The 13,770-nt window shown below is 34.4% G+C and overlaps 1 protein-coding gene across 1 annotated transcript in view; it reads right to left on the bottom strand.

Moving 5' to 3' along the window:
• Positions 1-2,988: 2,988 nt before the first annotated feature.
• Positions 2,989-13,770, bottom strand: part of edil3a (EGF-like repeats and discoidin I-like domains 3a) — a 155,727-nt gene continuing 144,945 nt past the window's right edge. The window contains 1 exon segment of the mRNA XM_042724613.1: positions 2,989-3,365. Within this exon segment, the coding sequence (XP_042580547.1) occupies positions 3,216-3,365 (150 nt within the window). The 3' untranslated portion in view covers positions 2,989-3,215.

Raw genomic sequence — 13,770 nt, forward strand, 5'->3', positions numbered from 1 at the left:
TGAGAACCAAACTACTGAATGCAGAGATCTCCAAGACCTATGACCTATTGATTGAAGACTTTAATCATCTGTTAGTATGTGATCTTCATGTGCACACAGCTGTGTATCAGTCTTAAGACTGATCGTCTTCACTGAAAGATGCCATGGGCAGAAGCAATCAGCTGTTACATCTAAAAGCAATTCTAATTTGCAATGGGAAAATCAAAATGAAGCAGGAAACCTTTAGTATGGAAGAGATTCCAGCATACTGGCTAATCATTCTCCTTTGCCCTTTTCCTGCTTTTTGATTATGGCACCACCTTATGCCTTCTGCTGGCAAAGAAACGGTTTCCTAGCAATCACTCATCATCAATAATAAACAAAAAAAACAAAAATAAACAAAAAATACATGCTAACAAACATCTTTGTGCTCAGAAATGGGCTGATTGAGAAAGCTGATTTTAGACTGCAGGTCTCAAAATGCCCATACAAATCTCTTCTTGCATGGCTTTCTAGCATGTAAGACAGCTGTATAAAGTCTATTAGAGGCATTGTCAGAAGACTCTATGTGCTTTCTGTTTATCCACATAATCTATTGCACTATCAATACAAGATTTATAATATAATATCAGGCAATTTTCCCTGAAGAAAAAAAACAAACAAAAAAAAAAAAACACTGTGTTTCTACCATTTACCACACTTTTTTTTTTTTTAATTCTGTGGCAGAAACAAGCTAGTTCTTAAAAAAAAGAAATAAAAAAAAAGAATCTATTTCATTTTTTTTTTTTTTATGTATTGTGGCACTGAGGTTACAATTTAATTGCTACACATCACAGTTGGGCATATCTGGCCATTTCCTGAAGATTTCGTCTTCTTCTTCTTCTTTTTTTTACTTCTTCTTCCCTTCACATGAAGTGCCATAAGCAGTATATGATCTGACATCACATTCATAGGCTCTATCTTGTGCGATCCTGAACAAAGAATAGCTTGGGAGAAGGAGGAAAGCAATCAATGCAAGTGAAAAACACAAGCTGCATACCAAATCATGTACTGGAACAAACAACAACAGGAGAGTTCCTTTTTTTTCTCTCTCCCCAAAACATTAGTGAAAGCATAACACGTGAAAAAGCGATAGACATAAATCAAAAGATTTTTCACAGATGTCTTTTTATTTGTCAAACAAAAGAGCTGTCTATATGTTAGCAATGGCTGTCCTCCTTTGTACACTTCCATTGAACTAATAGAGTATAATTGGTATGTTTTACCATATAGCACTTGCTTGACACAGTATGAATAAAAAAGAAACATGACATTTTTTTTTCTTTTTCTTTTTTGAAACAGCTGACAGCATAAATGCAAAACAAAAATAGTATGTGGCCCACTGGGTCTCTCGACTTTAACTCTATACATTTTTTTTAAACGATCACTATTCACAGCACATGTAATGGAAATGCTGGACTATCAGACCCACCAATATACATATTTTGTTATTATTATTATCATTTTCAAAAATGTGCCTGTGGACCTCATATTTCAATTTTTTTTCTTCTTAATACACAGTCACCCTCAAAAGGTCTGTACAAAACTGTTAAATGTGCACACAAGTCATTTGAACAGTGTTAGAGAAGAATTTCACAGACACAGGGAAATGTTAGACAAGAATTACTGATATAATCAAAATATATCTATAAAAACAATAAAAACATAAAAACAATACCACAACATATATCTTATATAAAAAAAATTATATTATATTATATATATATACTGATTTTTTGTTTAATGATATACGCTGAATTCATGTTTTTTTTTTATTATTATTATTATTTTTTCTCACGTTCATGGCTGTACAAATAGTGTTAAACCCCCTCCCCCATCTCATGGGTTCTTGTATATATATTACATGTATTTCATGAGCCCTAAAGAAATTCCAGAAAAGTAGCAAATACAATGATGCAGTGATTCATTTTACAACCCAATGGTGCTCCCCTTTGAAATGAATAATTGATTTTGATGATTACCTAACATCTGTATAAATGAAAGCTGTTATTTATTGGTGTCTTCATTATATGCAAAGGGGGAAAAAAAAATCCCACCATACAATAGATTTTTTGTATGCTAATATTCCTTCACATTTTTTAACAAGCACATACAAATGTGGGATTGCAAAGGGACTTTGCATTATACCAATTTTCTTTTTTTTAATCGTACAATTGGAAGTACTAAAAGATGACATCTATCCTGAGGTTTTTACAATCAAGAAAAAAAAAATTAAATATAATACAGTAGTACAGTAAATCAACAGGTAAACAGCCTGAAAAACTGAGACCTCTGGTAGTTAAACAATATTGTATACATTAAAACAAAAAAACAAACAAAAAAAAAACTTATAAAGAATTAATTTCCAAGGACATTATTTTCTTAAAAAATTATCCTGTCGTTGTTACAGACTGCCTAAATAACAACCTGTAAGTAAATGTACCTTTACCTTCATAACTTTCCAACAGTTGTCTATGTGTGTGAAATTAGTTAAGATTAGTGTGTAATTGGTGCTTCTAGTACAGTAGTGTTGCTTGTATTATGGCATGACATTATGTTATGGGGCATGTAACAGTGTCAAAAGAAAAGTAAAACAAAACATAAAAAAAAAAAATGAAATAAAAAATAAAAATTAAATACAAAATTATACAATTTGAACTTATACATCTTGTTGTCTTATACTTCTATTCATTTTTTGCTTCATGCAGTTATTTTGCGTTTTACATATAATACAATACCATCATATTTATTTTCCACACAACAATGTCAGTGTCAGTTGAAATATAACTTCAGTCAGGCCTGCTGTTAAAATGAAAGTAGAAAGATATTTTACATATTAATGTTAGTCTTTTCTGTTATGTGTTTGATTATGGGCCAAAAAGCATTACATGTCATTTTTTTTTTTACTCTACATTAAATATACACCCACTATACCTAAACCACATCCAAATAAAAACAACATCCAAATAACCCCACCCTCTAATTGGCTAAAAAGGTTTTCAATAAATGGCACAGACCAAAAAAGGACAAAAAAGCAGGGCATGAGTGATGACGAAACTCAAGCTCTTTGGGAATAAAACATAAAACAAATCATAATATTACAAAAATGTAAAATTCAGATGAGATGAAACCAATTTTAATTGTACATGTTTTACAAGCACAGTTTATATTGAATATGGACCAAAGAATAGGGGTCTTCACTCTTCCTCCGTGCATCCCAGTAACTCTGCACGCAAAGTGATTCTTCCGTACCACGACCATGGAAGAATTCGGATGAATCTGGCATAGATGGGAGGATCTATCACATTCTTTCTGTGGGTGTCATTATCAAAATTTCCTTGAAAGACCTGTTGAAAAAAAAATAAAATGAAAAAAAAAAAAAAAAAAGAAAAATTCCCAAATCATACAATGATTCATTTTAATCAAAAATAGCACACCTATTTAACCACATGGAAAACGTAAATTGGAATATTTGTTGACAAAAAGCTACTATATAATACTTATATATATTCTGCATGGACCATATTATACATCCCTAATTCTACCCAATAACTAAACTCAACAACTACCTTACTAACTATTAATTAGCAGCAAATTAGTAGTTTACATGTGCTTTAAAAGTCGTAGTTAATGGTTTGTTAATAGCGAGAATTTGACCTTAAAATAAAGGGTGACCATTATTTTTATAGTAGTCAAACTAAATTGATTGATATATTGTGGTGTCCATAAATATGAGGCTACTAATGGAGAAAATTTAAACTATGTAGTAACTATATAATAATTTCAGAAAATAGAAAAGAAAAGAATGAAAAACCATTTGAAAATAAATAAATAAATAAATAAATAAATAAATAAATAAAAATAGAAATTGTAATTTCTAGCATTTGAGCTGCATGAACTACAACAGTTTGTGTAAAACCTGACGATTTGAGAATGATCCAAAAAACATCTTTAACTTTAATGGAATAAAGAAAGCAAGTCAATTATATATATATATATATATATATATATATATATATATATATATATATATATATATATATATATATATATATATATATATATATATATATATATATATATATATAAGAAAGGAATTGAACATCTTATCAAACATCTTACCAAGCTAAAACTTTTAAATGGTGTGCTTATTTGATTGCTTACATTAGAAAGAGTTCAGAAAAAAAAAAAAAAAAAAGTTTGAACAATCCCAGATTTTCAGTGTCTTTATATTTGTAATGTATAATGACAGTTAATGTTCAATATTTATGTGTTGGTATAGGCATCTCCTCCTTTATGTCCTTGCGGTTATTAATTAATTTCAGAATTCATTTACAAAACTTACAAACAACATAGTCAAAACATGCACCAAAAAGCTCTGGTTTAGCGAGAATTGGACTTTAAAATAAAGTGTGACCTAAGCTTTTTTTTTATTTTCTTCATAACTGTATGTAATGTATATGCTGTATACTGTACATCACATATAGTAGCAGGTGGAGCTACAAATGAACTAGAAGAACTCTTTAACACTACATGTACATCACTGGACAGTATGATTTTTTTTTCCTTTTTTTTTTAAAGAAATAAATACTTTTATTCAGCAAGGGCAGCATGACTGTTTTCAATATTGCTAATGATAACATATGACTCTTGTACAGCAAATCAGCATATTTGAATGATTTTTTAAAGATCATGTGACACTGAAGACAAGAGAAATGGCTACTGAACATTTAGCTCAGCATCACATGAATACATTACATTTTAAAATATATTCAAATAGAAAACAGTTCTTTTAAATTCTAAGAATATTTCACAATATTATTGTTTTTACTCTATATAAAGAAATCTTACAGGCTTCAGTATTGTGTGCTATATATATATATATATATATGTATATATAATCTTTTATATATATATATATATATATATATATATATATATATATATTACTTAGGATGTAATTGTGAACACTCACTGGCAACTAAATTGGAGCTACTGAAAGTTTTAATTTTGGCTCAAAGGCTGCTAATTTAAGTTCAAAAGAAATATAAGCCAATTCACTGTAAGCACTCAGTCAGTTATTTCATTTGCTCTTGATGAAATCAGCTTGACTTTGTATTTCCTGCAGCAGATGTATACAAACACATTGACCTATCAATCAAATAGTGAGCATTTACAATACAGAGTCAGAGAAAGGAAGTACAGTTCATGATTTATGAATAACCCTTGAGTGCGCTGATGCTGGCGGCAAACAGAGCTCAAGTATGTTCGGTGTAAAGAGTTCAGAGATGGGGAAAATTCAACAAGCAACAAAGAGGTTGGCTGGGAACTAAGTCTTCAAGTGGGCTTCAAAGACAAATTTTGCTAAGCTCCCCAAGCTCTGACAGCGCATATTCATCATAAGAGAGTAAACAATAAGAGCACAGAGATCCTGTGTGTCTAATTGGTGGTGTCACAAGCATTACATAAATGTGTGACATATTCTCTCCCTCTCTCTCTCCTTCCACACTGAATCAGCGTTCTCTTCTGCACCATGGAACCAATTTTGGGTTTTGCAACTCGACTCTCTCCAAAGCACATCGAGGCAGAGTGGGGGGAAATGTCATAAAAAATTGATTAGTCAAAAGGGCAGCTCAAAACATGAACTCATTCTCTGAACTTCTCATCTGATGGCCTGTGTGTTTGCAAGGAATCTACGTGCACAGCAAAGTCTTTCAATGCCAAGCATTTCCCACCATGACTTTAATAATGATAAAGTCTGCGTACTTTGGCTGTGATTATCCATAGACAGTACAGTGGGAAATACATAAGAGATTTATTAGGCTGCTCTTACGTTTTTCATTCTATAACCCCGAAGACACATCAGGCACCTGTGTGATTCCAGCATGGCCAATTACAGTACAGTACATGCAAAATCAAACATGAGTGTACTGTATGTGCAGCCAGTGTTGTTTTTTTTGAGAGTGTTAATATGCAAATATAAATCAAATGGTTCACAACGAGTCCATCAGAGCTGTTTCTGTTCACCAATCAGAGGCCTTGTACAGAAGTCACTATGAGAATTCACCCTGTTTTAGATCCTCAATATTTGTCTTTTTCTTTCTTTCTTTCTTTCTTTCTTTCTTTCTTTCTTTCTTTCTTTCTTTCTTTCTTTCTTTCTTTCTTTCTTTCTTTCTTTCTTTCTTTCTTTCTTTCTTCGTATTGCACTTTATGGTGATGTTGGAAATGGAGAAAGGATTGAAATGCTTCCACTTTTGAACGCAAATTATTTTAGCAAAATTGGTATTTAAGTCAGAATTATTGTGATCCCATTTTATTGCACTCCATCTATTAGACATGCATGCATGCACTTCAGCACTCATTCTTTAAATTTAATTTGCTTGCTGTCAGGATGATTCTTAATGCACAATGGGAATACAGACATGACTTCCTTACATTTAAAGATAAGGATTAAACCATAAAATAAGTTACTGTATGCACTGGGGAAAACAGTTTTCAAATGCATTATGTAGCACATGTAACTAGTAAACTGATTGGTAAGAAGTCACAATATAGTGTCCATGATAATGTCTAAATATTACACATTTATAAAAATACAAATAATAACAATGTATAGGTTGTTGCATTTAAAGGCAAATGTAAACTGACTCCAGGACACTGTAATGTTAAGTTGTACCATCTTTTGTGAAGTTGTGATGAAATGGAAGTAGTATATTTTGATCTGTATTATGATGGACATCGAAGTGTAATAGCTTTAGTTAAAATGTAGAATCACATAATGATTATAAATAAAAACATACTCACTATGACAGTTTGAGCTGAAGTTCTCTAAAATTAAAATGAACACCACCGACTAGGTAAAGTTCAATTACTTGTACAACAGATATTGTTGCTATCCGGCTGATAAAAGCTGCTAAATAAAAACAGACTCACAGAGGTGTAATGTAGTGCACATCTCTTTTATGGTACTTATCCATTTCAGTCTTTCACGCAACAGTGAACACTAAAAATCCAGTGAACGCTTTTGCTTTCTGTGACTGTAACCAAATGAGACATCTCACTCTTCTGATGTACCCTCTGAAGAAATGATGGAAACAAGTCACTCTCAATTACCTTCTCTCCCTGCGCATCCAAGAACATTTGGAACGATTATGCATAAAAGCTGAAAAGAAAACAAATCCATCTCTAAGACATCCCATAAATCTGCGCCTGGTGTTTACTGCTTAATCTAATCCCTACACCACTCCGCTCATCACCGCAAAGCCATGGAACAGAAAGTTGTCTTTAGAGCACTGAATGAGTGCTACGGCATGCAGAAACAAATGGAGGATTATCTAAGTAGGTCCATCAGGTATAGCAGATATTCAATTTAGAGGTGAGGGCTTATTGGAGTTCGATCACAAGTGGAGGGCACTTTATCACTTCATAGCCTCTTCAAACTGTAAGACTGCTCAATTCATAAACACGTCCTTTGAAGTGGGCCCTTCATATGGAGCTGAATCAGTGTAAAAATCCCTCGAGTGATGCTCAAAGTGGAAATGCAATCTCAAGTCCTTTTGCAGCATGGCAAAACAAGGTTGTCTGTAGAGAGATCTGCATATTACATCTGAGCATGAACTGATTCCAAATCTGACAGATCAACAGACTGAGATATAAATAGACAGACAGACAGACAGACAGACATAGATAGATAGATAGATAGATAGATAGATAGATAGATAGATAGATAGATAGATAGATAGATAGATAGATAGATAGATAGATCTGGTTTATGCTGATTTAAAGAAAGGAAGTCATAATACTTCTGGAACAGCATGATCTTTTGTATTCAGCCAATATATTACACAGACAGCTAACAGCTAAATCATTAAACATCAAGCATCTTACTACTTTCCTGAAATGAAATCTACTCAAACAGGTCCTTGAGATCTAGCAATCTTGGGCTGCTTTCCATTTCCAGATCCCACATTTCTGCTTCCCTTTAGCACATTTGATGTGTTTAAAATGGAAGAAAATGAAACGCAAAAGTGTAAGAAGTAATACAAAAGAGTAAAAAGTAATACTACTTTTTTCCCCTTCAGAAATGTAATCATTAAAAGTACAAGTAGTCAGTTCAAACAGCACTTGAATAAAGTACAAATCCTCCAAAATAATAATCATAAAAATGACTCTAGTGTTTTACACCCCTGAAAATAATCTGTGAAGTATTCAATTCACTGGTTATTTAATCCCCCCTCCCTCAATATAATTTCTAGGTAAAAAATCTCCATGTTATAATAGTGTGATAAAAAAAAAATATATATATTATAAGATTTTTATATAAGCTAAGGGAAGATTTAGCTGTTTGTGTGTGTGTGTGCGTGTGTGTGTGTGTGTGTGTGTGTGTGTGTGTGTGTGTCTGTGTGTGTCTTTGTGTGTGTGTGTGTGAGCTGGGAATTCCCTTGACTTTCTGTGGTGGGACAGAGCAATGTTTGTGTACAGGGCTCATCATTTCTGAAATGTGATTTGTTTGACATAACACAGAATTTTACAATCACCGTTGTCACTTTTCAAAACCTGCCCCACATAACTGTCATGCCAACCTCATTTTCATCACAGTAATAGCAACTGAGCCTTACAACTGATTTCAACAGAACCTAAAGTAGCGTTAGCATGTCATGATACGACATGTAGTATAAATACAGAGCCCAAACACAAACAAACATTTGGTAAAACAATGAAAAGTTAATGACACTGAACTATTTTCTTTCTTTAGTAAAAGTTTATTTATAATCTACATTTCTCTCATCTCAAGTGCCTGCACAAGGACAGAAACAGAGTTTAAAATCATTGCCAAAAACAAACTGAGCATCTATTAAATACAACAACATCTTTTATGTCTTTCTAAAGGTATAATCTTGCGCCAGCTGGCATTATCCCTCTCATTTGCTCATCTGAGCCAAATTCATAATATGCACTGTTCCGGCCTCATCTGTAGTGCACTAGCTCACTCAATTTAATGTTATTAACTAATGATGGAGATATAGCGTGAGTTCTCGCCCTTTCCTGACACTGTCTGGACTGTCTATAAAAGTAAAGTAAGTGTTTAAGAAGTGGCAGGCCGCATGATTTACCCAGGGGGCTGACATCCCACACCCTGACAGGGACCAAATGAGGACACAATCACTTTTAATACACCATTACTTTTCATTTTTTCCTTCTTAAGTCAGTCTCTTTCCTTTCTTTAACTCATCGATATAGTAACAGAGGAGCTGAACAGGCTGTGCTGTGCAGAGCAAACAAATCTCGAACAATAGATCAAATGTGAGGGCTTCACAGGTACAGTTGTTCTGTTTCCCCTGAGCGCTGATAAAACGGAGAAGCTCTGGTGTGACTCAGCAGGAAAGCAATCCTATAAGGACCTGATCCAAATTTCTGTCATTACTCAGATGCGTGCCAACTTATCAAAGTTACTCATTACCCCTTGTTGAAGCAAACTTCAGGTGGCAGTTTTCAAATTATGGTTGTACAATTTATAGAGCTGTCAATCGATTATAATATTTATTCATGATTAATCTTATCTTTTTTCATACTTATTACATTAACACATTCATTACACCTATTCTTAAGCACACTACTGTTCATAAATTTGGGGTAAGTGTATTTTTATTTCAAATAAATGCTATTCTACTGAACTTTCTATTCATTAAAGAAGCCTGGATTTTTTAAACAAAAATATGAAACAGCACAGCTGTTTTCTACATTAATAATAAACAGAAAATCACCATATTAGAACGATTTCTAAAGGATCATGTGACACCAAAAACTGGATAAATGATGCTGAAAATTCACAGGAATAAATTAAATTTTTAATTAATCAAATAGAAAACATCTAACGATATTTTACAATATTGTTGCTTTGTTGTAATACGTTTTGATCAAATAAATGCAGCCTTGGTGAGCACACCAAGAAAAAATCGTACTGACTCCAAACTTTCAAATGGTACTATGTGAGAGACAATTGCACTGCAAGTTTTTATAGAAATACAGAATAACATATAATAAAAACAAATGTAATAATAAATAGAAAACCATAGAATATAGGACATCAAATCATTTAAAATTCGCCAAATGCCCAACTGAAAGAATGCTTTAACAGTGTTAAAAAAGGTAATAGTGTTAAACACATTTAATTAACCAAACATGTTAATTCTGAAAGCCCTAGTAATTTTATTATGTCAATATACAGTAAAGAGGCTACAAAAGGTGCAAAGGGACATTAATGCAGACCCTATATATTCATATTTGGCCATTAAACCACAGCACACAGTTCACTTAACTTGTTCTATGACAATATAACCCATTACCAAACAGACACCTTTTCTCGCACCCATCAAGAGGCTGTTCAGTGATTCTAAAATGATTCTGTGTAAGACAGGGAAACTCTGCTACTGCTCTAGAGCTCATCTCAACTGAATACAGTAAATAGTAGGCTGCATTGTATTTAATAAAGGCCCGTCATCCTCAGAACCCTATTGCCAACAACCAGATTAATAGCACTTTAAGACTACCATTGGATCAGGTCCAAATCTGAAAGGTTTAAAAAGAGATATGATACAATCTGATATTGCATTTTCTCCCTTGAGTTGAAAGCAACTGGGATATTAGGGGGTGAGATAAGAGAGCTTGAAAGCTGTATTGACAATGGAGTGTTAAGACCAAGTGATAAGTTTAGAAGAGTAACCAAAACATTCCAAAAATCAAGTAAAACTGTTGGCGATCTTGTCAAAAGGGTCTTCACAGATATTAATGCAGGCATTTCAGAGGAGCACCTCTAAAATTCAGAATGTGCTCTCTTTAATAATACCCACTATGCCCTTTGTGGGTCACTAAGCTTCGCTTAAACTTCTTGCTCAGTGGCTGGAAATAGAGTTTTACTTTTCCCCTCCAATCTGTTCTGCTCTGTGCCTCCTATTTAACCCATTGGGCAATGTTTCCACAGTATTGATTTCTGCAATGAGAACATCAAGGGCACCTACTCCCAATAGAAGCAAGTGAACTTGTGATTTTCCTGGTTGTAAGTCATGATTTGACACTGATACAGATTATACAATAGGAGATTCTATAACCATATATTACTTTCTGGTCATAGACATACCCATCATGGGAATCCAATCACATCTCTGTTCATTCTTCATTGAAATGCTGATATGAATCTTCTAAGCTTATGCACTGCTGCTAATCAACTGCCATCTTCAGGTTCAAGAATAAAATATACAACCTAATCAAAACCATGGACCACAGAGCTTCACGTCCCTCTTCACATCCACATCAAGGGAATGTGGCTACATGCTTGGAAGGGGGAAGGGTATCTACTGGCAGCTAATCTTGGGACGTGATCTTATTTACTGCCATCTAATGTGCTATTGACCCCACTCCCTATGAGGGAATAGTTCTATTCACAGGCTAATTAACCCCTTGATGTTGACCCGAGGCTAATCAAATAACAGTTTCCACAATTCCAACAATCACATTGTCTTCACTGCCAACAGCTTAATATGAGTTGATGATTTCTGTCAGGAAAATAATCTGTCAGGTAAAATCTGTTTTTAAGGTGTTGTTTGGATAGGGTAACCAAACATGCCATTTTCCCAGGACATGTCCTGGCCAGGATTTCTATAATGCCTAAAATATCCAGGTTTTGGCTTTGGTTTCCTGTTTTCATACTTAATGAAGGTAATGATCATTTGTCCAATAACATACAGACATTGTACGTAATCAACCAATCGTGGTGCATGAGAAGGTGGGATCTACAGAGAACGGTCAAAGCGATGCAAAAACGTGTACATATTAGTGTTCGACTTGAAGCAGCACTGAGTATACCCATTGGTGTATGACATCAAAGTACCTTGAGAGCGATTCAAAAGCACAAGAAGCCATTTGCTCTCTAGAACTCTCACGATACTTTGTCATACAACAATTGGTCTGCGCAGCGCAAACAAAGCCAAAACTTGGATATTTTAGGCAATATAGAAATCCTGGCCAGGACGTGTCCTGGGAAAATGGCATGTTTGGTCACCCTATGTTTGAAAAATATGGGGTAAGCAAGCATTATGTGAGTGTGTTGGCAAAATTATTGTTTTAAAAGGATTTGGCGAGTCTCTTGAGGCTGAGCACACTCAGGTGAGTTTAGGTTTTGGCCAAAGATTTGAGGAACACACTACAAGCAATCATGAACCACATATAGGTACACAATACAGCTAAATGTGGTTGCCAGTCCTCTTTCGAGTGCTTAATGCCATTCTTTACATACACAGTGTGTTATATTGGAGAGTGACAACCACAGCCAAATCAATTTTCATTAAATCCCCCTAGTGTTTACAGAACCAAGCTGAACAACTAGTTGTTAATGCATTAATGTCACTCTCTTGTGGACAATGACAGCTTGTCAATTTGTGTCTCTTTTCTCGACAGGTGTGGTGCAAGCAAATCACAGGAAAACAGTTACAGCTGGTTTAAGCTGGTCCTCAGCTGGTTATGAGCTGGTCCTGAGTAGGAGATAGTTGCTTAGGACCAGCTTAAACCAGCTCAAAACCAGCTCACGACCAACTAAGGACCAGCTTAAACCAGCTCAAACCAGTTGCCATGCTTCAGAACATACCTAACCAGCATATGCTGTTTGTTTTTTGGTTTTTTTTTCAACAGGGACATGGAATCAGGTCATGTTGTTGGCTATACTCAAACTTGTTTCATCCCCATGAGAAGCATTATTTCATTCCAACCACTGGCTGCAACATTAAGAGTGATTTTAAAATGGGATTCTACTGTGATTTCTAAACTCTACCCATTGATTACAGTATATTGCATCTTATTGGCAAGTAATAAAGGATTTGTGAAATGTAGCCTTAAATGATATAACTGGAGTTAAGAAAAAAAAAAATCACTGAAGAAGTGAGAAACACTGGGGTGCAGGTTTTAATAATCTCATTACAATCGTAGGAGGCCATCTCTGCCTTTTAACATTTTTATCTGAAGTTCCATGCTGTGCTTGGCTTGCCAAAGTTCTGACCCTGTGCCAGCTTATACTCACCAGCTCTCTTCCCTTACCATGGCACATAGTAGTAGCCAAATGCAAAGATTTCTAAGTACTAAAAAGGAACTAAAATTAGAGCTGGGACACGGTGCTGTGTGACAAACATCACAAATATTAAGCTCACAAACAGACATATATCTACTGCTAAAAGCATGGTTCAGCCATCTTTTAGCTTTCATTTAACAACTCTGACAGCTTTTCTTTTTCAAAAACGATATATTCAGCAATGTCTTCAAAATGTACATATACAAATAAACTGTTTCACTGTTAGGTTCGGAATCATGTCAGAAGCCTCAGAAGACAAGCCCAGGCCAATGGACTGGACGTTTGCAACCCACTAGAGGGTTGTGAACAAACATTTCTGGCACACGCTTCACCGAGGCCGGACACATTGGACCGTTATCTGGGTGTAGGCAGGCTATAGAGAGAGAAACAAACAGAGTCCGCCCAGGTGCCTTGGGACAGTGCTGACAGGACAAGATGGAGGAGAATATACAGCCCTGATAGCAGACAGATGCCAGGTTTATGAAATAAATGACTATCTAGAGTAATGTAAATGACTATCTAGAGTAATGTTCAAGTGTTAAAGTTTAGCAAAAAACAATGCAAAGTCAGTTAAACACATTTTTTATGCTTAAAAAAACAAAACAAAAAAAAAACACTATTTAAATCAAGGTGAT

The sequence above is a fragment of the Cyprinus carpio genome, chromosome B5 (genome assembly GCF_018340385.1).
Source record: "Cyprinus carpio isolate SPL01 chromosome B5, ASM1834038v1, whole genome shotgun sequence".
Lineage (NCBI taxonomy): Eukaryota > Metazoa > Chordata > Actinopteri > Cypriniformes > Cyprinidae > Cyprinus > Cyprinus carpio.